At 37.8% G+C, this 27,388-nt stretch overlaps 1 protein-coding gene across 1 annotated transcript in view; it reads right to left on the bottom strand.

Moving 5' to 3' along the window:
* The window catches only part of CHM (CHM Rab escort protein), a 233,557-nt gene that overhangs the window by 41,561 nt on the left and 164,608 nt on the right, over window positions 1–27,388 (bottom strand). The window contains exons 9-12 of the mRNA XM_061137379.1: window positions 26,443–26,520; window positions 16,808–16,912; window positions 16,339–16,402; window positions 7,019–7,115 (exon numbers count right to left, since the gene is read on the bottom strand). Of these exons, the coding sequence (XP_060993362.1) occupies window positions 7,019–7,115; window positions 16,339–16,402; window positions 16,808–16,912; window positions 26,443–26,520 (344 nt within the window). The remainder of the gene's footprint in view (window positions 1–7,018; window positions 7,116–16,338; window positions 16,403–16,807; window positions 16,913–26,442; window positions 26,521–27,388) is intronic.

Here is a 27,388-nt window from a genome sequence, read left to right as displayed (position 1 = left end):
CATCAATAGTATTCTAAAAAATAAAAATAAAAGTCACAACCATCACTCATTAGTTCATCTTGGTAATGATAATTCTTGTTTTTATCTATCTTGGATTAGTAGTCTCTTGGTATCTCTTTCTTGATTAGAGTTCTGAAAATCCTGATGCATTCCACAAGCATCAAGTAGATTTAAAGAAGAATCAAACAGAAAATTTTAAACTAAAAAATATAATAATCAAAATTTTAAAACATACTGGATAGGTTCAACAGCAGAATGGAATGTACAGAGAGGAAAGAATCATTGAACTTAAAAGTAGAACTGTAGAAATGGCACAATATGAACAAAACAGAGAAAACAGACTATATGAACATGAACAGAGTACATGTACTTTCCATTCTTCTTGCTTGTACTATCTTAGTATTGCTACCACTTTGGCTATATTCCTTCCTATAATCCACTGTGTCTAGCAGGGTACATTGCTCTCAATAGGTATCAAAATATTTTTGAATAAAAAAAATGAACAGAGCCTCAAAGACATATGGAAGTATAAAGAAAAGATCTAATAGACAAGAGCAGTCCTAAGATAGCAGATGAATAGGATGGGGAGATCACTTTCTCCCCCACAAATTCATCAAAAGATCATCTGAATGCTGAGCAACTTCCACAAAACAACTTCTGAATGCTGGCAGACGACACCAGGCAGCCAGAAAGGCAGCCCATTCTCTTGGAAAGGAGGTAAGACATAATATAAAAGACAAAAAGAGAGACAAGAGTTAGAGATGGACACCCATCCCGGGGAGGGAGACATGAAGGAGGAGAAGTTTCCAAACACCAGGAAAGCATTTCAGCGGCGGGTCTGTGGGGAGTTTTGGAATCTCAGAGGGCAACATAATTGGGAGGAAAAAAAAAACAAAAACACAGAATATGCGCCTAATGGCAACTTCTAGCAGAGATGTGGCCCAGATGCTCACACCTGCCACCAGTGAGCAGGGGCTGAACAGGGAGGCACCAGTTGCACGCTTAGGGTTAGGACCCAGCCTGAATGCCCTGAGGACAATCTGAGGGAACTAACGTGAGATAGCAACCCAAACTGTGGGGTAGTCAGAGAGAAAAAAACAAAAAAAGAGAGAGAGAGAGAACACTTTCCTATGATAAGCTCTAACCTAAGGCACAGCCTGGCCTGCACACAGAACAAAGGACTGAGCGAATACCAAAGGAGAGCTAGCCAGCTGCAGACAGGCCCCGCCCACCTGACAGAGGCAGAGAGGCAGGCAGGCTACAACTAGAGCCTGAAGGCAAGGGGCAATCTTGGCCCCAGAGACAGCATCCTCCACCAAACTGTGAGCAGGCTCCCAGTTGCTCACAGTTGCTCCGAAGTCTTCCTGGGCTCCTGGACTGTTGATACCTGCCAGGAGGGTCACAGCTAGAGATCAGCTCCCCAGAGGAGACACATGGCACACCTCAGACAGCACCCTTGCTCTGCACCCAGGAAATGGAGGGGCTGGGACCTGGGAGGTGATTAAGATGCACAGCCCACCTGGGACAGTGAGTTGGCCAAGCACCTGGTCACCTGAGCTGCCCGGACCAGAGAAGGGGACAAAATGCATTCCTAACTGAGTCTGTGCCTTTGTGGAGTACCCGAGAACCTAAACCTGAGCAGCTTAGACCTGGGAAGTGCATGCAACCCAGGGCCCACTTTGGAGAGCTCCTCTGCAGAGTAACCTGGAGGCTGAGCAGTGTAGACCGGGAAAGCACACACACTGCGCGCTGGGGCAAACCCAGTGTGGCCCATACATTGCGAGCACTCCCCAAACATGCCAGTGATATATGTTTGCAGGCTTCCTCCCTCTCCACAACACAACAGAACAACTAAGCCTAAATAAGTGATCATCTTCTCTCCCCCTTGTGTCAGGGCAGAAATTAGACACTGAAGAGACTTGCAAACGGACAAAGCCAAAATAAACAAAGAAGAGGGAACTGCTCTGGAAGTGACAGGTACAACAGATAAAAACCCTGTAGTTAGCATCGACTAAGCATTGGAAGGAACCTACAGACCTTGAGAAGTATAAGCTGTAACAAAGAACTATCTGAAACTGAACTGACCCCACATTGCCCTCAACAACTCCAGAGAAACTCCTAGATATATTTTAATTATTATCATTTCTTAATTTTTCTTAAATTTTAAGTTCTTTATTACCCCTTTAATTTTCATTTTTATAACCTATTATTACATTGCAAAAAAATTCCTTATTTTTAAAGCAAATTTCATATTTTTTTTACATTTTTTCTGATTGACTTTGCTTTGCATTTTTAATATTGTATTTTTCAGAGTCTAACCTCTACTCTAGATTTTTAATCTTTGCTTTTTTGGTATCTGTTATCAATTTTGTACCTTTAAAGAGAAGAGTGAGAAAGTTGGCTTAAAGCGCAACATTCAGAAAACTAAGATCATGGCATCCAGTCCCATCACTTCATGGCAAATAGATGCATAAACAGTGGAAACAGTGGCTGACTTTATTTTTCTGGGCTCCAAAATCACTGTGGATGGTGACTACAGTCAAGAAATTAAAAGACGCTTACTCCTTCGGAGGAAAGTTATAACCAACTTAGCATATTAAAAAGCAGAGACATTACTTTGCCAACAATGGTCTGTCTAGTCAAGGTTATGGTTTTTGCAGTGGTCATGTATGGATGTGAGAGTTGGACTATAAAGAAAGCTGAGCACTGAAGAATTGATGCTTTTGAACGGTGGTGTTGGAGAAGACTCTTGAGAGTCCCTTGGACTGCAAGGAGATCCAACCAGTCCATCCTAAAGGAGATCAGTCCTGGGTGTTCACTGGAAGGACTGACGCTGAAGCTGAAACTCCAATACTTTGGCCACCTGATGCAAAGAGCTGACTCACTGGGAAAGACCCTGATGCTGGGAAAGATTGAGGGCAGGAGGAGAAGGGGACGACAGAAGATGAGATGGTTGGATGGCATCACCGACTCAATGGACATGGGTTTTGGTGGACACCGGGAGTTAGTGATGGACAGGGAGGCCTGGTGTGCTGCGGTTCATGGGGTTGCAAAGAGTTGGACACGCTGAGCGACTGAACTGAACTGAACCTTTAAGAATCTAATCTTCAGTATCCATTTTCACTTATGGATGTGATTACTGGCTTGACTGCTCTCTCTCCTTTTGACACCTCCTCTTTTCTTCCTGGTCACCTCTATCTCCCTCCTCCCTCTTCTCTTGTCCATGTAACTCTGTGAATCTCTTTGGGTGTCCCTCACTGTGGAGAATTTTTTCACTATTAACCTAGATGTTTTATCATCTGTGCTATATGGATGGAGAAGTCCTGAGGCTACTGTAAGACTAAGACTGAAAGCAAGAGGCAGGAGGCTAAAATCCAAACTCGAAAAATCAAAAGCTTTACTGACAAGCAAAAATAAACTGAAAATGGATTAAAGATATAAATGTTAAGACCAGAAATTATAAAACTCTTAGAGGAAAACATAGGCAAAACACTCTGACATAAATGACAGGAGGATCCTCTATGACCCACCTCCCAGAATAATGGAAATAAAAGCAAAAATAAACAAATGGGACCTAATGAAACTTAAAAGCTTTTGCACAACGAAGGAAACTATAAGAAAGGTTAAAACACAGCCTTCAGAATGGGACAAAATAATAGCAAACGAAGCAACTGACAAAGAATTAATCTCAAAAATATAGAAGTAGCTCCTGCAGCTCAATTCCAGAAAAATAAAAGACCCAATCAAAAAATGGGCCAAAGAACTAAACAGACATTTCTCCAAAGAAGACATATAGATGGCTAACAAACACATGAAAAGATGCTCAACATCACTCATTATCAGAGAAATGCAAATCAAAACCACAGTGAGGTATCATCTCACACCGGTCAGAATGGCTGCTATCAAAGAGTCTGCAAACAATAAATGCTGGAGAGGGTGCGGAGAAAAGGAAACCCTCTTATACTGTTGGTGGGAATGCAAACTGGTATAGCCACTATGGATAACAGTATGGAGATTCCTTAAAAAACTGGAAATAGAACTGCCATACAACCCAGCAATCCCACTGCTAGGCATACACACCGAGGAAACCAGAATTGAAAGAGACAAATGTACCCCAATGTTCATCACAGCACTGTTTACAATAGCAGGACACGGAAGCAACCTAGATGTCCATCGGCATACAAATGGATAAGAAAGCTGTGGTACATATACACAATGGAATATTACTCAGCTATTAAAAATAATGCATTTGAATCAGTTCTAATGAGATGAATGAAACTGGAGCCCATTATACAGAGTAAAGTAAGTCAGAAAGAAAAACACCAATACAGGATACTAACGCATATATATGGAATTTAGAAAGATGGTACAATGACCCTATATACGAGACAGCAAAAGAGACACAGATGTAAATAACAGACTTTTGGACTCTGTGGGAGAAGGCGAGGGTGGGATGATTTGAAAGAATAGCATTGAAACATGTATATTATCGTATGTGAAATAGATTACCAGTCCAGGTTCGATGCATGAAACAGGGCGTTCAGGGCTGGTGCATTGGGATGACCCTGAGAGATGGGATGGGGAGGGACGTGGGAAGGTCTTCAGGATGGGGAACACATGTACACCCATGGCTGATTCATGCCAATGTATGGCAAAAACCACTACAATGCTGTAAAGTAATTAGCCTCCAATAAAAAAAATAAATTAATTAAAAAAAAGAAAAGATCTAATAGACATGTCATAGAAGTCCCAGATGGAGAAAGAATGTTCGCTGAAAAATACTCAAAGAAATAAAAGACAAAAATTTCACAAATTTGAAAAAAAAGATATAAACCTGCAGATTCAAGAAACTGCATAAATTTCAAATAGAATAAATCCAAAGAAATAAATGCCAAGAGACATCATAATCAAAATTCTATAACTCGAAGACTAAGGAGAAAAATCTTGAATGTAGACTTGAGAGAAAACCAAAAAACATTATCTATATGGCAAAAGCATACACACATTGTACCAATGTCAAATTCCTGGTTTTGATATTGCACTATAATTTGGTAAAATTTAACTAATGGAAAAAATTAGATGAAGGACACATGCGACCTCTGTGTACTATCTTTGCAAATTCTATGAATCCATAATTATTCTAAAATTAAAAAAAACTACTTTGACCCAATAATTCCACTCAAAAAAATCTTACAAGAAACAACTGATGCTCATAAATATTTACTTATAAAAATGGCTGGTTTTTTATAGGACTATTAAGCAAAATTTTTCAAAACAATCTCAACATCATGGGATTAAATAAAAATGGTATATCCACAATCATTGAAAATTATATCATAGAATTACAAAAAGATTTTTGCTGTATTAAAGTCTTTTTAAAAGGCAGGTTATAAACAGTATATAAATAGTATTGCATTCTAATGAAAATATATATGCATACACATCTAAAAAATACAAACATAATCAAGTGTTTATCATTTCTAAGGAGAAGGATATACTAACTTTACTTTTTTTACATCTTCCAAATTGTCAACAGTGAATATATATTATTAAGACTGGGAATATAAAATATTTCACATAGAAAAATAATCTATAAGAGTAAATTTTAAAAAATATTCACAAACATAAAATAAATGCAATTTATAAAATTCAAAATGAGTGCAGTTTTATATTTTAGATGCTAACATAGATAAACTGATACACACAAAAAAACTGGCTAAAATAATAGGGGGGAAATAATATGGTAAACATTTACCTATATCACTATAAAAGGAGAAAAACTTGAGCTACTTTTTCAAATGGAAGTTTAGGATTATAGCAATATTGGGTAAGTTTGCTTGCCTCTCCCTGTTGGCATCACGCTCCCACTTCTCTTTGACCATATTTTTACCATTTTTTAGGAAGCAACAGTCCTACACTTGTAAGCATAGTCAAATATTCCTTGACTAGGCCAAATCAGATTAGTCTTTGGATTTTCATAATTCATGTTAACAGTTGCAGTAAAACTCAATATAAGTTTACATAATTTAAAATAATCATAACTGATGATACTGTTATGTTTTCCTTCTAGGACTATCTAGAGTCTAATTTGTTAGTATCTCTCTTGTGATATTTTAATAATCTGCCTCTTACAGCTACTTCTGTATTTGTCATATCTGTCCCACTAGACTGTGAGTCCCCCAAGTTCAGGCCCTATATTGTATTCATCTTTAGCTACCCTGATATGCCTACCAGAACACAGTGCACTCAGTTAATATTGTCTTGTTTCACTGGATGTGCAGTAAGATTATGAATACTTCAAATCGGGAATGTCAGCTGTTCTTAATAATCCCTATGAACACACAGTTTAGGTCTAGGCATAGTGATGGCCAATGTACACTTGCTTATTTTACTTACTGAAACATCTTTAAGAAATATGTTGTAGGCGGCATGATATCTGACAGTGCTGAGACAGAAATTTTGACACACACAGGTAGAAGAACAGATAGATAGCTTAACAATGGTGCATGTGAAGATTTAGTTTTAGAAATGTTCACAGGCAAGGGGAAGGTATGAAATGACTTATTGTATGACTTACATGATGTGAACAAATACTATGAATTAAAAAAATATATATGTAGCAAAACTCTATTAATACAATCCTGACAACTGTAAGAATTGCTGTCCCTCTTTACTTCCTGTTGCTGCTGCTGCTAAGTCGCTTCAGCCGTGTCCGACTCTGGACTTTGTATGACCCCATAGACGGCAGCCCACCAAGCTCCCCCGTCCCTGGGATTCTCCAGGCAAGAATACTGGAGTGGGTTGCCATTTCCTTCTCCAGTGCATGAAAGTGAAAAGTGAAAGTGAAGTCGCTCAGCTGTGTCCGACTTTTAGCAACCTCATGGACCTCAGCCTACCAGGCTCCTCCGTCCACGGGATTTTCCAGGCAAGAGAACTGGAGTGGGGTGCCATTGCCTTCTCCGCCCTTTACTTCCTAAACAAACACAAAAGACAAACTACCAGACTCTATTGTGCTTACATGAGCCTTTCATGCATGTCATTGTTGACGAACATAACTCAATGACTCGAACAGCAAAAGTTCCTGGTTCCTCTGCTGGCACTGTCAAAATGGAAATCTAAAGAGCAGAAACAAAATATCAAACATAGCTGTTAGATCTCATTTTCATTCTTTTATCATTAGAGCAAACTGAGCGTCTTTTTTCAAACACTCACTGATGTTTGAAAAAACTTTAGCTGGTGGGACTGATTTTAGAATAAAATTTGAAACATAAAGCATGCACATGTGTCAAGTTATTGATATATTTATATATGATACATATTGCAGTCCTAAAACTCATGGACAATGAATATTTCAAATATATTTAATATTAATTAAATCTTTCACTTACTACATATTTTCAAAAGATGTGATTAATTACTTCATTTTGTTCCAAAGGCTTAAACAATTTATTGTGCCCCCTACCAAAGGCACAATAAAGGCACAATTCATTATTTCTGGATTGTATGCACTTCATTGTTTCAATCACAGCACATTAATTAATTTTGATTATTCATGATGGCTAAAAATAGAAGTTATAGAGTACTAAAAATTTGAAATGTAACCTAAAAAAAAATTGCAAAGCTACTGAAATAAGCAAAGCATATGTCAACATATACTAAAGTATAGCTAAACAAATACCAAAATATTTCAAAATGAATGGCTTCAAATTAATTTAAGGACTCCATTAATATGCAGTATGCTGTGCTAGGCACCACTAATATGCTATATGGCTTTATATTTAAAAACTTTAAATAACCGTCAGGTAAATATTTCTCTACAGAACCAAAAGCATCAATACCAATTCTGAGTTTAATCTTCAATCTGAGGAAAATGTATTGTTTTGCATAGGAAATATTGCCAAAAAGTAAAGCCCTACTTGTACTTTTACCTGTGAGCATTATGTTTAGATTTTAACTGGCAACATCATATTGATAGCCAACAGAGGAAATGCTTTTATGTTCTGAAAATAAATTTTTTTTTGATAATCATGACCTTACTATCACTACCTGTATATACATTTGGAGATTTACAATGTCTCAAAAACAGTGTTCTCCATATTCCTCAACTCCTTTTGCTGCTATGATAAAAAATGTTGTACTGAAGCATTAAAGAGAGAGGAGCCACTAAAACATGGATTAAATGTGTGCATGCGTGCTCAGTAATGCCCAACTCTAAGAATCTGTGGACTGTAATCCACCAGATTCCTCTGTCCCTGGGATTTCCAAGGCAAGAATACTGGAATGCATTGCCATTTCCTCCTTCAGGATTTTCCCAACCCAGGGATCCAACTCACATCTCCTGTCTCCTGCATTGCAGGACGATTCTTTACCACTGTGCCACGTGGGAAGCCCCTAACATTGCACAATTATTATCAAACAATTAAGACTAAAAACATGTATATAACTGAAAAGGTATCTTAAGGATTGGACCAACATCTAAGTACTTCTTTTGTTTAGGACAACTATCACGTACAATCAGGCCCCCTACTACAGTGCCTTCTGTCTCAACTCTTGAAAAGGTAAATATCTTAAATCACAGAGAGATTATAAAAGCCATCAAAAGGTAATTCCTTCAATTCTTGAAAACGCTTTCATAAAATTTACCTAAACAAACACTTACTCTTTCCTCTCAGTTCAGTTCAGTCAGTTCAGTTGCTCAGTCGTGTCCGACTCTTTGCAACCCCATGAAGCACAGCATGCCAGGCCTCCCTGTCCATCACCAACTCCCGGAGTTTACTCAAATTCATGTCCATCGACTCTGTGATGCCATCCAGCCATCTCATCCTCTGTTGTCCCCTTCTCCACCTGCCCCCAATCCCTCCCAGCACCAGGGTCTTTTCCAATGAGTCAACTCTTCACATCAGGTGGCCAAAGTATTGGAGTTTCATTTCCAACATCAGTCCTTCTAGTGAACATCCAGGACTGATCTCCTTTAGGATGGACTGGTTGGATCTCCTTTCAGCCCAAGGGACTCTCAAGAGTCTTTTCCAGCACCACAGTTCAAAAGCATCAATTCTTCGGCACTCAGCTTTCTTCACAGTCCAACTCTCACATCCATACATGACCACTGGAAAAAAACATAGCCTTGACTAGACGGACCTTTGTTGGCAAAGTAATGTCTCTGCTTTTTAATATGCTGTCTAGGTTGGTCATAACTTTCCTTCCAAGGTGTAAACATCTTTTAATTTCATGGCTGCAATCACCATCTGCAGTGATGTTGGAGCCCCCCAAAATAAAGTCTGACACTGTTTCCACTGTTTCCCCATCTATTTCCCATGAAGTGATGGGACCAGATGCCATGATCTTAGTTTTCTGAATGTTGAGCTTTAAGCCAACTTTTCACTCTCCTCTTTCACTTTCATCAAGAGGCTTTTTAGTTCCTCTTCACTTTCTGCCATAAGGATGGTGTCATCTGCATACCTGAGGTTACTGATATTTCTCCTGGCAATCTTGATTCCAGTTGTTGTTCCATGTCCAGTTCTAACTATTGCTTCCTGACCTGCATACAGGTTTCGCAAGAGGCAGGTCAGATGGTCTGGTATTCCCACCCTGTTCAGATTTTTTCACAGTTTATTGTGATCCACACAGTCAAAGGCTTTGGCATAGTCAATAAAGCAGAAATAGACATTTTTCTGGAACTCTCTTGCTTTTTCAACGATCTAGCAGATGTTGGCAATTTGATCTCTGGTTCCTCTGCCTTTTCTAAAACCAGCCTGAACATCTGGAAGTTCACGGTTCATGGATTGCTGAAGTCTGGCTTGGAGAATTTTGAGCATTACTTTACTAGTGTGTGAGATGAGTGCAATTGTGCAGTAATTTGAGCATTCTTTGGGATGCTCAGTGTTTTTCCAATGAGTCAGTTCCTCACATCAAGTGGCCAAAGTATTGGAGTTTCACCTTCAGCATCAGTCCTTCCAATGAATATTCAGGACCGATTTCCTTCAGGATTGACTAGTTTGATCTCCTTCCCGTCCAAGGGACTCTCTCAAATCTTCTCCAACACCACAACTGAAAAGCATCAGTTCTTAGGCACTCAGCTTTCTTTATAGTCCAACTCTCACATTCATACCTGACTACTGGAAAAACCAGAGCTTTTACTATATGGACCTTTAGCACTTTATCAGCAAAGTGATGCCTCTCCTTTTTAATTTGCTGTTTAGGTTGGTCATAGTTTTTTTCCAAGGAGCAAGCGTCTTTTAATTTAATGGCTGCAGTCACAATCTGCAGTGATTTTGGAGCCCAAAAAATAAAGTCTGTCACCATTACCGTTGTTTCCCCATCTATTTGTCATGAAGTGATAGGACCAGATGCCATGATATTCATATTCTGAATGCTGAGCTTTAAGCCAGCTTTTTCACTCTCCTCTTTTACTTTCATCAAGAGGCTCTTTAGTTCTTCTTTGCTTTCTACCATAAGGGTGGTCTGCATATCTGAGGTTATTGATATTTCTCCCAGCAATCTTGATTCCAACTTGTGCTTCATCCAGCCTGGCATTTAACATGATGTATTCTACACATAAGTTAAATAAGCAGGGTGACAATATATAGCCTTGAAGTACTGCTTTCCCAATTTGGAACCAGTCTGTTGTTCCATGTCCAGTTCTAACTGTTGCTTCTTGACCTGCATACAGATTTCTCAGGAGGCACGTATGGTCGTCTGGTATTCCCATCTCTTGAAGTCTTTTCCAATGTTTGTTATGATCCACAGTCAAAGGCTTTGGCGTAGTCAATAAAGCAGAAATAGATGTTTATCTGCAACTCTCTTGCTTTTTCAATGATCCAGCAGATGTTGGCAATTTGATCTCTGGTTCCTCTGCCTTTTCTAAAACCAGCCTGAACATCTGGAAGCTCACGGTTCACATATTACTGAAGCCTGGCTTGGAGAATTTTGAGCATTACTTTACTAGCGTGTGAGATGAGTGCAATTGTGTGGCAGTTTGAGCATTCTTTGGCATTGCCTTTCTTTGGGACTGGAATGAAAACTGACATTTTCCAGTCCTGTGGCCACTGCTGAGTTTTCCAAATTTGCTGCCATATTGAGTGCAGCACTTTCACAGCATCATCTTTTAGGATTTGAAATAGCTCAACTGGAATTCCATCACCTCCACTAGCTTTGTTTGTAGTGATGCTTCCTAAGGCCCACTTGACTTCATATTCTAGGAAGTCTGGCTCTAGGTGAGTGATCACACCACTCTTTCCTCTAAGTCTCATCAATTTATTTATGATTCAAAAATTCAGAAAGAGAAAAAAGAAAACATATAGGAAACAGCACACCAGATATACATTTTAGACTGATATCTCTGATGGCTGTGTAAGAGGACAGATTTAAAGGAGACAAGATGAGAGGCAGGGTGATCAGTTAGATGGAAGAGGTGATGAGCTCTGAAACCAGAGCAGTTAGAAGAAGGATTGAGAGGAAAGCAGACTTGGGCAACTTCAAGGAAGTATGCTGACCAGGACCTAGAGGTTCACGACATGTCCGAGATGGGAGTAGATGTTGGAAGGACGTCAGTGCTTTCATGGAAGTAGGAAGCACTGGATGAGCAGTTTTGAGAGGGAAGATGGTGAGTTCAGCCCTGAGTATGTTCAGTTTGAGGGGTCCTTGGGATAGATGTACAGTAGGAAATTTGGCCTTTGGGCTAACAGTCCCAGGAGATATAGACAAGGAAGTCTATGCAGAGTTGGAAATCATAAAAGTACATGGAGTCAAGTGGCAAGCATGCAGAATAAGAGGTATGGTGGACTATACTCAGAACCCTGAGGTGGCCTGATATTTAGGAAGAGGATAGAGCCCACAGAGGAAGTCAAGAGGAAATAGCCAGAGAGTTATGAGGAGAACCAGGAGAACAAAGTGTCATGGTAGCCAAAGGAGTAGAGTTTCAAGAGAAAGGGAATTGTCAACACTGTCAAACATACCAGAAATACTTAGGAAACAAAACCCAAAAATGTCCTGTGGTCCTGACTAATATGAAGTTATTAATAAACTTATGAAGAGAAGCTGTAGTAGGAATTTGATAATAGAAGCCAGGTTGGTCTAGAAGTAATGAGAGGTAAGGAGCTGGAGGCAGCAAGCAGAGATACCATCTCAAAAATATTGATAAGGGCAGGGGAGAGATTGGATACTAGCTGCAAATAGGTACAGACTCAAAGAGCATTTTTTTTTTATTTTAATTTTTGGAACAGAAAATGCTAATACATGTGTACAGGTTGAGGGGAAGGTGCCAATAGTTGGGAGAGGCTGAAGATGTAGGAGAGAGAGCAGGCATATTGGGTGGTGTGGGCACATGTGTGTGTCAAAGGTGCTTGTAAAAGGGATTGGCCTTGGATAAGGAGGGGGAGCCCCCTCATTAGTCTCTATGCTCGTGTATGTAAGTTGTGGGTGGTGGGGCAGGAGATCAAGGGCCACTGAGCTTTGTAGGTGTCCTTACTTTTCTTAGTAAAGTGATGGGGGAGAAGTTAGAGGACTAAGGGTGGGTAAAAACAGTGAAAACTTAAGACTAGCTCTGAGGTGAGAGGGAGCTGTCTGAGGCCAGTGAGGAGCTAACTGTTGGTAGGTACTCAGGGTTCTGCTAGATGAGGTTGGTGCCACCAACACTGTGGTGGTGCCAGTCTATCTGGATGTATAGTTTCCCAATCAGCCCTTAGTGCTCCAAGTGCAGATCTGAGCTTCATCCAGGGATGGGACTTTCCTCTGTGGATACAGAAGAACATTACATGGGAATTGAAGGTTTTTAAGGAAGAGCAGTTAGTAAGATCTACCATGTGGTCTAGGACATGGAAAAGGAAGAGGGCAGGAGGGAGCTGGTAATCTGGGAGGAAACAGAACAAGGAACTGTAGGTCTCTCTTAACATGTCAGTGAGCAGGCTAGGAAGGGGTAACAGAATGAAAGAGCTGAAAGGATGGGAGCAGATTAATGTTACTGTAAACCTACGACCTCCAGACTCAGCTGGACCCCTCAACACTGCCCAGTCATTTGACCATGAGACAGGTCACTTTCCACAGTGATTATTTTACTCCTTTCCTTGAGCTCTGACCCATTCCCACACCCCTATTCTCAGGAGATGACCTCACCTTGTAATTTTAAAAAGTAAACAGAACCCATCAGATGGGAACTCCCAAGTCTACAAATGTTCCCAGATTCACTTTTTTTTTCCCTTTAAAAAATTTTTTTATTCTGTGTTAGTTTGATTTTTTCTCTTTATTTTTTAAATTATGAAAGAATGATAATACATTTATAGGAGATATGGAATATACAAAGTTACATACAGTTCTACTTTATATTACAACTATTTAAGTAGATAAATTAAGATTTTTGGTTGGAGTTTCAATATCAAACTCTTAAAAATTAAGAAAATGAATATACAGAAAAGTAGAAGGAAAAGCACCATGAACTAATTCACCACAATTAAGATTTATACAATTTTCACACAACAGCAAGATACAAATTCTATTCAAGTTCCCTCAGACTATAAACTAGGAGACACTGGAACATATCCAGGGACATAAAACAAGGTGCAAAAATTTTATAGTCTAAAGGTATTAAAATCACACAGAGTCTGTTCTTTTATCACTGTGAAAACAGGCCAGAAATCAATATCAAAAGATATTTGGAAATAAGCCACATATTTTTAAGCACAATGTGACATTTACCAAGAGAGATCTTTGACTTAGCCATTGAAAGCCTCAATGAAGTTAGAAGACTGAAAAAACACGCACGGTGAATGCAGAGAATAAAGCAGAGAATAAATGAGAAATTAATATCAAAGATACTTAAAAAACCCCATGTAGGACCTCCCTGGTGGTCCAGTGGTTAAGAATCCATCTCCCAATGCAGGGGACACAGGTTTGATCCCTGGTCTGGGAAGATTCCACATGCTGTGGGATAACTAAGCCCATGCACCATAACTACTGAGCCTGTACCCTAGAGCCCACGGCCCACAACAAGAGAAGCCACAGCAATGAGAAACCCATGCACCACAACTAGAGAGTAGCCCTCACTCACCGCAAATAGAGAAAGCCCACATGCAACAACAAAGACCCAGCATAGCGAAAAATAAATGAATACATAAAATTTAAAAAAACACATATTTGGAAATTAAATGTCCATTTTTTTAAATGATGGGTGTATCTAAGAAGCCATAAAAAGGAAAATTAGAAAATATTTGTAACAGAACAAAAATGAAAAATTAATTACCAAATTTGTTGCATGCAGCTCAAGGTGTTCATGCATTCACCCTCTTATTTCAAAGTGTCATATATCCCATCTAAGGACAATGTTTCTCACCAATTCTCTGAATCCCATCCCCCCTAGCCTTTATCTGGACCTTGCTGCATCAGTTATCTTCCTTTTCTTCTGGGAATCTTCAACCTGTCCTCTGCTGGCCCCATTCTCAACAGCTGAAATATACTGTAACACTTCAAAGAAATGCCCTCTTCACTTCCACATCCCTCAGCAGAGATCACTGTCCTCTCTCTTACTCTTCCCAGCTTAGCTTCTTCAGAAGTTCTTTGCTTTCTTCACTTTTCTGCCTCTGTCACTCTTCAACCCATTCACAAAGCTTATGGTTTACTGGGAGATAGACAAGTAAACTGGTAATTACAGGACAGTGTTATGAGTGCTACGATTTTACAACTTCTTGTTCACACTTGCCATGCTGAACTGCCCTTCCTATTTATCTGTCTGTATCTGTATCTGCAGGCTTCCCTGGTGGTTCGGCGGTAACGAATCTACCTGCAATGCAGGATACGTGGCCAGAGAAGTGGCTTAGGTGTTTTGCTTGTCCATCCCTATGCTTCGTTGTGTGCAGGGGGCATGCTCAGTACCCTGCTTTTGCTCCCAACACCCTTTGTTTGCTCCAGGCTCTTCAAAAGTGGCAGTTGGGTTTTTTGGTTTCTTTGTATTTTGGGGGTCCAGAATTTGCCCCAACTGTGTATGAACACAGTCCCATATAGTCTCTCTGTATTTTGCTGATCAAGGAGAGGTGTGTCCAGGTGCAAGCACTGCAGCAAAGGGTCCCAGGTCCCAGCCTGCCTCATTCCCCCTGAGGGATCTACATCCTTATTCTTAAGGAGTAATTAGTAGCAAAGAATCTGCTTGCCAAGCAGGAGACACAGGTTCGATCCTTGGGTCAGGAAGATCCCCTGGAGGAGCTCATGGCAACCCACTGCAGTATTCTTGCCTGGAGAATCCCATGGACAGAAGAGCCTGGTGGGCTATAGTCCATGGGGTCGAAAAAGACTCGAACATGACTTAGCGACTAAACAACAACAGACAATCTCTATCCTACAGACTGCAAGCTATGAGGGGACAGATGCTATCATGGTCAGCACTATCTCCTCAGAATCTAGCACACTGGCTGGCATGTGAAATGTACTCACTCTCTGTTGAATGATTAAATGAAAGAATTTGCACTCACACTTAAAACTAACATATTTGTCTAATAAAATAGAAAGTTTCCAACTTAAGGAAATTTCAGAACCTATCTTAAGCAGTAGCATACAGGCTAGATCTGACATTCACGCTTACTGAGTAAGCTCATTTTATCAGTTCTGTAAACTGTTGTCAGAAGGAGAAGAGGGCATTCTTTTGGAATTTATGTGTTCAGATTAAGGAAAAACCACAGGTATAAAGATTCCACTGATAGAATCAGTGGTTATGAGGAGGAAGAGGGTACCAAAATGAACCATGGTGATGAGGAAAGCCTGAAGTGAAAATGTATGCTGATGCTCATTCACACTAGGCCTCTAACAGTGAACTTACCACCACTGCTATAGGACTGGTTACCATTAAGCCTTTTCCTTCAAGATTTTTGTTGTTGTTGTTGTTCAGTTGCTAAGTCGTGTCCAACTCTTTGTAGCCCCATGGACTGCAGCATGTCAGGCTTCCCTGTCCTTCACTATCTCCCAGAGTTTGGTCAAATTCACATTCACTGAGTCAGTGATGCGACCTAACCATATCATCCTCAACTCATCCAAGATTTTTAAATGTTTCTAAACGCTTTTCTTCCCATAATAATATATTTTCAATTCCATAGTTGTAAAAAAAAAAAAAACTAGGATGATTTCAATATTCCTAGAATAAATCTGTTACATAAGATGCAATTAGTTGTTCCACTGGAAGGAAATCTCTAAGAAACCAAAATTATTACATAATTGCCATTATGTATTTTTAAAATGTATTAAATATATTACTAGAACATATTTTTTAATATATTTTATTTCACCTATATTAATTTACAATATATTACCATGTAGATTAAGTTAGCAACATGTTACCAACAAGTACAGGACTATAATTACCTGTTGATCTGAATCTGTTTTGAGAACAGATCTATCTGTAATCAAGACTGCCCTGGAGATCTGCCTGTAATGCAGAAAAGTTAATCAGTGACTCAGAGTCCATGGATAAATCTCATTTATATAGCTATATGACCACCATAAGGTATGTTTGAAAGACTTAAGTCATGATAAAAGTGTCACCTCCCCGAACCAAATCAAGTTCTGCTTTAATCTTTTCTTGGCTCAGGAAAGGAGAATATGTGACCCACAGACAGACCCCCGCTGATGCAATGGAGTCAACATTAGGCTAGGTTCCCCTCAAACCAGACCTTATAAGAGAACAGTGGTAACAAACTGAATGTATCTTTGGTTTGGTATACATTTGCATCTTACTTGAAGAACAGACCATACAGAATTGTCAATGTAACCACACAGATGAATTTCCCTAAATTTCACCTTCCCTTGTAGAGTGGCTGGAGGGGTGCCTTACCTGTATTGCACATGTGAGCATGTGTTCTCAGACAAATAACTGTCTTCCACAAGGAAATGCTTAGAGATTATTCTCTGACCATACTGATCTATGATTGCTTTACATCTACAAAGAAGATAAGCACAGAAAAAAGTTCTCATTGATGTTTACATAATAAAGAAAACAAACATAATCAGCTAGCTACCAATCCTGAATCTAAAACTAATTTGTGAAAAGATTTTAAAATTGCCCACAAGTACACATTTCTGACACAAAACTTACACTAAATTGCCGGATATATATTCTTGTCACTATTTTGAAGCATTTTAAACTATTAAGTGTGGACTAGAACTTAAATATTTATTTTGAATGCTATTAATAGTAAGAGTAAAGTTAGGACAACTATTATGCTATAAGCTTTTCTAATGTTTAGGAACATAGAAGATTTTTCTTTGTTTAGAAAATAGGCTCTTTTTTTTTTCTTAACAGATCTAAGAAAAGGGGGAGGAAAAGTTAAGTATCTTGTTATATCATTCACAGCCTATAAAAGCCACGAAAGGCTTATTTTTCTGTTAAGTGTCTCTTTCTCTTTTGTTCAAGAATAGCTATCTTGCAACAAGTGTGATAATGTTTTAAACCAAAAAACACGGGGGGAGGGATAGAGCATTTTTAATATCTGTTTTCAATTTACTTCAGAGGATGATCATAGAAAGATGTCTTTCAAGTGTTGTTTCCAAATAAAGAAAACACTTATGCATGGACATTATCAGGTCTCTGTCATCTGATATGTGTTGGGACAATGAATCATATAGTACCCTCCATTGACCTTCTCTCAGTGTGTCTAGATAAAAGGATGAAAATTAGAATCCATCTCCTTGCAGTGCCACAAGTTATAAATGTACTTTATAGGGCTCATTATCCAAACTAATGGACTAAGGGCAACATCCTTGAAATGGATTTACCAGCACTGACAAAGACAGTATGCAATATTTCAGGAACTATATGCAAATACCTGCATGTTTCCTATATATTTTTATTATGGAAATAACACAATTTACTTTGTCATAGCTTTCCTTTTGAGACTAGAATTATTTTACTTGAAAAACACTTATGTGTTACTCCTCATAAAATACAAACAAGTAATATCAAATGGATGCCATATTTAAAGTACATTAGCATAAATTAAAATATGCTACCCTAAATAACAGCTATTTTTAAAAAAGAGCTATTTGCGAGGCATAAAGGCATTAACAGTAAAATGACAAATACTCAAGACCAATAGTGAGAGGAATTTAATGTGTATTGTCCTAAAGGCAGATTATGATATGCTGATATTCTTGAATAAATAGCATGACACTGCCATCGGGCTAAACTATATCTTGTGATGTTGGATACACATATTTTTAATCAATTGACTACATATTAATAAATATATCAATATTTATGTGATTTTTTTTTCCCCATCTCACTTCTACTTCCTTTCTCTTTCTCAGTTATATTTTTATGCATATAGCCTCACATTTCATCAAACTGGAGCTCCTGCTTTATAAAATACTTAACTAACAAAAGTATTTATATCTATTTTTAAAAATAAGTACTTAAAATCAGAAAGGCAAGTTAGTTTCCTGGTTTATGTTTTTATTAAAAAAATTTTTTTTCTCTTTCTGGGCCATGACATGTGGCTTGTGAGATCTTAGTTCCCCAAGCAGGGATTGAACCAGGGCCCCCGCTGTGAAAACTCCAAGCCCTAACCACTGGACTGCCAGAGAATTCCTTCAAGTCTTCTGTTTTAAAACATTCATACACAATTTAAAACACAAGGTACTTTGGCAAGGGAAAAAGAGAAATCTGTCGATCCATCATGAAGCATCAGTCCCTATTTGTCCTGGAAACACTGACAAGCCTCTTTCTTACCTTTAACTCAGAGACTATAGAAAGTCAAGAGGGAATAATCTGGGCAGAAAAAAAGAGGGTGTTAAAATCTCCTGTATTTTGACAAGGATTTGGGTTATACAGATTTTATCATTTGTCAACACTCAGATAATGAGCACTTAAGATTTGGGCACTTTACCACATGTAAATTTTACATCAGAAGAAAAAGCTATAAACAAATATTAAACTCCAGTTAATAATATGCATACTGAAGTATTTAGGGGAAATTATACTGCTATTTGGAATTTACTGTGAAATGCTTAAAAAACGGTGAATAGGTGAACAGAAGGATAAATATTTGGGTAGACATATGATTAAGCAAGCGTGTTAAAATGTTAATTGTAGAATCTAGGTTGTGGATACACAGGTGATCACCCTGAAATTCTTTCCATGTTGCTGTAGAGTTTAATATTTTCACCATAAAATGTTGGAATCAAATTGGAAGAGGGAGTGATGTTAGTATAAACCTTGGACTCCAATCTAAGTCTTTGCAAAGGGCTCCCATTTAAGTAAACCACATAATTAAACCTGGCCCTGAAGCTTGTGGAGACCTCCTTGCTTGTAGGTTTCCAAACACTAACCGGGCTGCTTTCGTGATAGCTACAGCTTTGGTGAAAGGCAGACAGTGTTTTCAGAAGTTATGGTATTAGCACTACTGGGGATCACTCAGAAGGGAAGGATGGGTATGGACACTGGGGAGAGCAACTATGCAAGGATAATATGCCAATAAATGTGCCTATCTATGCTGAAGCTTCTGGATTAAAAAGTGATTCTCACAGGAGGAGGAGAAGGAGAAGGAAGCAAATCAGAATCACACCTGGGGGACTTTTTCAAATTATAAGTACCCCTGGAGATTCTGATAAACTCCCAAATCCCAGGGAAGAATCACCATGGAGTGTGTCACAGCTACTGTTGTATCTTTACGCTATCCTAGGTGGAAAGTCAAGATTATTGCTATAGAAAAAAATACTGATTTCTACAGAAATTGAGGTGACAGTCACATATGCCTAGTCAGCTTCATAGATGATAACAACACAACTTACCTGATAGTCTCATGCTAAAGTACTAAGGCTCTAGGCCTGAGTAAAGCTGTTCAAAACAAGACATATTTAAGTAAGTGATAAGATTTGTTTTCCCCTCACATACTTACTGTCATATATTAGGCCTAATTGGGAGAACAATGAAGGAAGAAAATAGATTTGGGACCTAGACTTAGACTCTGCAATATAAAGATTAATATAAAAAAATGACATTCAAGTAATGGAAAACAACAAAATGAGACATTAAAATAGACTCTGTTCACCCCTCTAACATGAACTTGGGGAAGCCATTAAAGATTAACAGCATTCTGGATTTAGGTGAGGACCTTGCTGAGCCCCATAAATAGTAAATTGAGGAGGAACATGATAGGAGTTCTCAGTTACAGAGCGCAACAACCAAGCTGATCATAAGAATCAGTGAAGTCAGACAGAACATTTCTAGAGCTGAGCTTTCTAAATCAACAAATCACAACAGTTATACAGTTCTTGGTTCAATAAGACGAGGGCATAAATAGCAAAATTATGGTAAGACAGAAGGGAATCAGCAAGATGAAAACTCTTTATCTGGAATTTGGTCCAGGAGATAAAAATAATATTAAAACAGCTATCCATTCTCTATAATCTTCAGGTTAATATCCCAATTACTTTTATAAGGAATACATAAATCACACGTGAAATCATTAAAAGGAAAATACATTAATTAAAGGAATTAGAATTCCCAGTAACTGAAGGAGACAAAATAATCTCCCCTGCTCACCACGCCCTTTTGAGCTTTCTCAAACATATTATTTCAAATGCCACCTTTTCGATGAAACTATTCCAAAACACCTATTACTCATTTTTCTTGGGTAAATATCTACTCCAACAGTCTCAAACATGATTATAACTCCAAACCTATGGCTCTTTGTTGTAATCAATCCAAAGCTCTGTATTCACGTCTTTAACTACTATCTACTTTTTTTCTGGATAGATTCCAAATGCCTTTTTAACCTAGCATGCCCCAAACCTGAATTCTTCATGGCTCCTCACCTGCTTCCCTTCTTGGAATCCCAGTCTCAGTTAATGGCATGACCAGCAGTTACCAGAGTTTCCTTAGCTTAGAATTTCTTTTCCCACATCTAATCTGCTACTCAATTTTGATTTCACCTTATAAAGACTTCTTGAAACTAGCCTCTCCTCAACATCTCCACTGACACTGCCCTAGACTCTTGTTAAATCTAATAAGACAATGAATGGATTGTTAGCACACTGGTAGTTCATTTGTTAAACATAAGTATGTGGCATAACAAGCATGTACCAAGCACTGTTCTAAGAGGTGAAAGTTTGGTGGTGGGGGGAGCAGCAGAGTATTAGGGAATGTTCATTGGAGGAAGTGATACATTAGCTGCTTTTAAAGCAGTTAAAACCAGTTAAAGCAAGCAAATAACATTTCAATAGAAGCTCAGCACTTGCAGGGGAACAGAGGCAAGTAAGAGAAGTACAGGGGACCAAATAGGGAGAGAAGACAGATGAACTGAGAGAGGCAGGCAAAGGTCAGACCCCAGAGTCTCACGTGTCACGTTAAAGGGTCTTAGACTTCATTCTGAAGTGATATAAAGTCACTGAAACTTTTTACATAGGGAAGGACAGAGCCAGATCTGCATATTGATACCCCAGTAGACTCTAAGCTCTATGAGAACAAAGACCATGATTGTCTTGTACTGTGCTATACCTCCAGTGCCTGGCACACAGATGACAACTGTGCATGGATGACTGAATAAGTGATGGATGATGGAAGAATTCAGTGTGTGTGAATAGTGCAGAAATAGAAACAAAGATTACAGAATCTCTGATTTAGCAGGTAAAGAATCTCTTCCCATCACAGTGCTTTTTCCAAATCACTTCTAATCACAGAAATGGAATGTAAAAGTAACAAATCTAATCTTGTTATTCACCCGTTTATAACTACACTACCATATGTAAAACAGATAGCCAACAGGAATTTGCTGTATGGCTCAGGAAACTCAAACAGGGGCTCTGTATCAAACTAGAGGGGTGGGACGGGGAGGGAGATTCAAAAGGGAGGGGATATATGTATACCTATGGTTGATTCATGTTGAGGTTTAATAGAAAACAACAAAATTCTGTAAAGAAATTATTCTTCAATAAAAAAATAAATTAAAAAAACTACATTATAATCACTTCTCGGCCTTTTGGCTAAGATCAAGTGTAAAAAACTACATTATAATCTGAACTACCATTAATTATAATCTGAACTCCTTAGCATAACACAGAAGATCTTCCTAATATATCTCCTCTATGGGATTCTAAAGTATCCAATTACATTAATAACTACTATTAGCTAACAGGTACTAAGCTCTTGCTATATGGATTCTACACACTTTATCTGTTCAATTAATACTCATAACAACCAAATGAGATAGGTGCTGTTGTGTCCCACTTTAAAGATAAAGAAACTGAAGCAAAGAGAGGTTAAACAACTTGCTAAAGTTCACTCAACTAGTAAGTGGGGAAGCCAGGGCACAGATCTAGGCCTACATGACTTTAGAGCCTGTAATCTTTATATACAAGGGCAAGATTCATGTTTTATTCATCTCTTTATCCCCATAGCAACTAGCATGTGATTAGTGGAGGTTAAATATCTAGAATATTACCACTACCATCTTGCAAATGGGACATACTAAAATATGAAATTCAGCGATTTTCTTATTTAATGACAAATGGTGTTAAGAATCAGTCACCTCACCCTGAGTTTAACATACTATTCATTACTAACTTCCAAATACCTGCGAAAGGTACAGTTATTCCTGATATCAGGGAAAAAAAAAAGATATCTCCATGAAATAGTAATAGCAGGAAATCTAGTAAGTGAGATAGCTGAAGTTCAGAAGAACACTAGCAGAAGTAATTAGATTCAGACTATTGGTTACAGACATGTCTGGCCAAGGTCATCCATACCCTACGCTAATATCAAGTACAGCATTGCTAAATGGTGAAATCAAATTTAAGGAGTTTTACATGGTCAGCATTCCTACAAAGGAAAAGAAAGCTGCTCAACAACAGCATTCAGTGTTTCCAAAAACAGTCAACAGAGGGCTTCAGTATTAGAATTTAATGAGAGTGTATAGAAAAGAACTCCTGATATATATGTCCTCTGAAAATTAAGAAAGCAGAGTCAAGGATAACATAGCCAAGAGAGCACAAAGTGGGTCTCAAGAGAGTACATTAAACAAAAATGAAAAATAAGATATAGCTCAAAATAAGTATGAATTTAGTTACACATTCCATATTTCTCCTCTCAAAGTTTGTACAACACTTTGATGTATAATCACCACACTAAACTCAATGCTATGATCATTTATGCTTCTATTTGCTTTCCTCAATGAAAGATGAAAAGAAAAACACAAAAAAGCTATCATCAATTTTTAATCTTCATTCATTTTTTAAACTTAAATCTATTGAATATAATGGATGATAGGAACCTGCCTTGATTCTGGGGATACTATAGCAGTCAGATCCTGCCTTTTCTTACAGAGAATTTACAATCATATGGGGGGACCTTAGTTGTGGGGTTGGCAGAGGGTTCTGATCTAGTCTGTGGGATCAGGAAATAAACTTAGACCTCTGAGGTCTGAGCATGAGGTCTAAGCACCTGAAGCATGGGTAGCTCTTAACACACCAAAGAGGAAAGAGGATGCCAAGTGTTCCATACAGGAAAACAGGGGAGACAAAACAATCTAAAACCATAAGGAGACAAATGCAAATATTTGCAAATTCCTTGATTAATAAGCCTATAAAACTTAGAATAAACAATTGTTTGAGTCAACCTGGATTGCTTAAAAAGAAATGTATGCTGGATATGCCCAAATATAAACTCAAGGTTTTTCCCTCAAAAAATTATCCCTCACTTTATATTCAAATCCTGACAAAATATCTATTACTGGTAGGTCTCTCAATTATTTGATTTTGAATGACAAAGTAATAGTATTTGGGAAAGATAAATTAGCCTGAGTCAACTTCAGTCAATGCTTGCTTTAGATGCTTATAGAGACTCTTTGACTTGATAAAATGGATTTTTAGTGAAGATATGAATTTACAGTTTTGAAGTATTGGTTGTCTCTTAAAAGAAACTTTTTAAAGATCACTTATACAATTTAATATAGTGAGAATACTGTACCTATCATGAATATTATAAATGCAGGAAAAATTTTTAACTGTCCCACTATTAAGGAAATATTTATGGCTTGGAATAAGTTTTCCAATATGAGAATCATGCACAGAATACAAAATGGCTATATCTTAAACACCCAAGATGGACAATAAAAAGATATTCATTGGAAAATTGACATTCTAGTAAAGTAATAATAAACAGCGTTAAGTAGCCATTTTGCTATTTCATTTACAATCATTAAAGTAGACACATACAATCTGTTCTAACATTTTTTAAAATTTTTCACTGGACTTAAGGTTACCCAATATGTGAGAATGGACTATATTTGGGCATATAAAACATTTTAAGATAATTTATTTCTAAGTGCTAAGGAAAACCAAGTACTTTCTAAGTACTTTCAGTAACTCAACTAAAGCATGTCATATCTGGGAAGAGACCTGAAAACTACCACAGAGTCCATCTAACTCATAGCCAAAGGAACTGGCCCAGAGACAAGTGACTTGCCCACTGTCCCTCATGGCAGTGACAGAGTTCCAGGTCTCCTTTTACTCCAGGGTTACCTGACCATTGCATGCCTTAAGAGTTGTTAAAGAATAATTATTACGTTTAAGGTCTTTCTACAAAGATACAAAAGAAATGAATTAAGACCTAGAGTCCCTAGTCCATCATGGAACATAGTACCACTGGCTAAATCTTGAACTTTACCTTACAGATCAGTGTTTCTTGGTTTCATCTAAGGAGCACCTACATTATATTCAGCTGAAGGTGTCCCTTAAAACTGCAAATTTCCTGGCTCCACTCTAAGCACATTATCCAATTTCACTCTGCCAGCATGAGGCACAGAAATGGGCATTTCGTTTTACAAGTTTACCTATTACCTAGTGATTTACAGACACATTAAAATTTGAAAACTACCAAACTTTGGTCTTCAGAGCCTGGGCCCTCAGCTATCTGTTGCAGTCCAAAATCTGCAGCAGACCACACAGAAAAATTCCTCTTTTTAGAGTTTGTAATAAAAACTAAGTCAAAGTTAAGGTAAATGCAGCCTTTAGTGCAACAGATGCTTTTTACTGTACTAACAGATCCTTTAAGAAAAACAAAAAACAAACATGAGCCATGCAAATTCTTTATGTCACTAAGAGTAACATGTGGGACTGGAATGAGGCCTCCAAAAGGTAAAAGAATCTAAGTAAATAAGCACCAAACAAGCAATTCATTATCTAGCTTTCTATCATGGATACATAACTCATGCTTCAAAATGAATGCATAAGGGAAAATGACTCTAAGAATCATAAAGACAACTATTCCTTCATGAACCTCCAGAGAGTCCTCACGTATCAATATATCTTGGTCCTGTGGGGTAGATTTTTCACTGTAAATTATTAATGTTTCACTTATGTAGTACCTTTCTGTTAAAGTGCTAAAGATAATTATATGCTTTTAAACCATGTGCCTATTTTATCTTATACTAATTACTTTCCTTGTCTAAATATTATATATTCTAGTTGAATTTGTTCTCCACCATATCTCAAAATATTAGTTATTGCACTATAACTGGCCTATAAGAAATTAACACCTTATGCTGCTTAGACTATACAAAATTATTGTAAAATGAAAAAACAGCTTAAATTTTATATTTTTAAGCTTCTAGTTCCATATATTAAGATATTTTATGACCTGAACAATACTACTTCTTTATATATCCCTAAAAACAGTCATACAAGAGATATAGGTCAGTAAATGCTTAAAAAAAGAAAAATACATAGCAATTTAAACAGCTCCTAAAATTTGATGCAGTTAACCCATTTATGTTTAAATGTAAAGCCCAGAAATAAAAAAATACTACTTAGTGTAATTTAGATAAGAACATATTTTAGTAACTGAATAATAAGTCCTAGAAAAATATAACTGAAATATAAAAATGAAGAGATAAAGCGATCATGTTCAGCTTTCTTTAAAAGTAGGTACATTCTTATTTCAATCCTAAACCAGCCTGCAAGCCTGATACGGTTGTAAAGGAATTCATCCTCAGATAACAGGGCAGCATAGTTTATGACAACAATCTACCTAAAAATCATTAAAGTATTTTCTCTTGGAGTGACATGCATTATCAGCAGAGATTAATCTGATGAGTCTTTAGGTGAGATCCATTTTTAAAAATGCAATAACAGAGGGCTTTGTTGTCATCTGATGAAAATCAATTAGAGGAGGTAAGGCCACAAGGAAAACTAACATCACTCATCACCCACCCCCAGCAGCTGAAATGATTTGTCTTCCGAGCTTGGATGATCAGGAGCTATAGCCATATTGCAGGGAAATTAATTTAGTTTCTATATTCTGAACTCACTTTCCTTGTTCTGGAGGATCTAAACACAAATTACTTTTAATCAAGGTTGATATGTTATTAACACCAAGGAGGATCTTTGAAGAATCATTTTTAAAAAATCGACTTTAGCATTTTTCACTTGTGCTTGGGGGTGCAAATATAGGAAGGTAACTTATATCATCCTTACTTTCCAGATTCTTTGTCCACTACAAGGCATTGTACTGAATGGCGAAGACAATAGATTCCACCAAACACTGCACACATTCTAGGAAGAGAATAGGAAAATGAGGATTAGAATTCTTGAGTTGAAAATTAAGGTAAAATAATGTTTTTTAAAATATCTAACATCTAATAAATTTAACTGGTCTTAGAGAAAAAAAGATTTTGATAATTTATTATCTTTTCTATCATGGTATTAAGAATATCTCAGAGATAAGATTAATATTTTAATGCAGCAGAGGTATTAGTGCTAATAATACAACATGAAAACCTAGAATTGTGACCAAGCTGAAAGTATCCCTAAATAAAACTCAGTTATCCCCGACTCCCAAACCAGCCACTGACTACCTAAAGTATATAGGCTACAAATAGCCTCAGGAGGTGATGGATGAGACCCCCCCACAACAGAAGTGACCATAAAGAAATGCTAAGGAAAAAACAAGCTGGGAAGGCCCTGGAAATTTTACTTACCATAAAAGTAAGCACAAATTAAATCAGGAACTGAAAACCAGAGCAATAAGCACAGGAGTTAATGCTACAGAAGCTCTAATGAGTTTGCCTAACTCAAGAATCTAGGGGCTGGAGTTTTAATGCCCATGTAGGGAAAGGAGAAGCCTTAGGATTCAAACAAGGCAGGGAATAGAGAATGAGATATTCTCTAAAAACATCTGGATCCATAAAGGACTATACTTGAGTGAAAAGGTGATCAAGGGAGAAAATCCATTGACTACAAGAGAGAGAAAACGTTAAATTGTTTTATCTAAAGCCCTGTGTGGGTTTCCACAATGGCTCAGTGGTAAAGAATCCACCTTCAAGGATGTATATTCTTCTGTATTTATAACCAGTGGTCTTCTCTCACACAGACTGGAAATCTGAAATTACACTACTACATGATTTGAGAAACTCTGAGCAAC

This window comes from Dama dama, chromosome X, assembly GCF_033118175.1.
Source record: "Dama dama isolate Ldn47 chromosome X, ASM3311817v1, whole genome shotgun sequence".
In the NCBI taxonomy this organism is placed as follows: Eukaryota; Metazoa; Chordata; class Mammalia; order Artiodactyla; family Cervidae; genus Dama; species Dama dama.
This window is presented reverse-complemented; position numbering and strand designations above follow the sequence as displayed.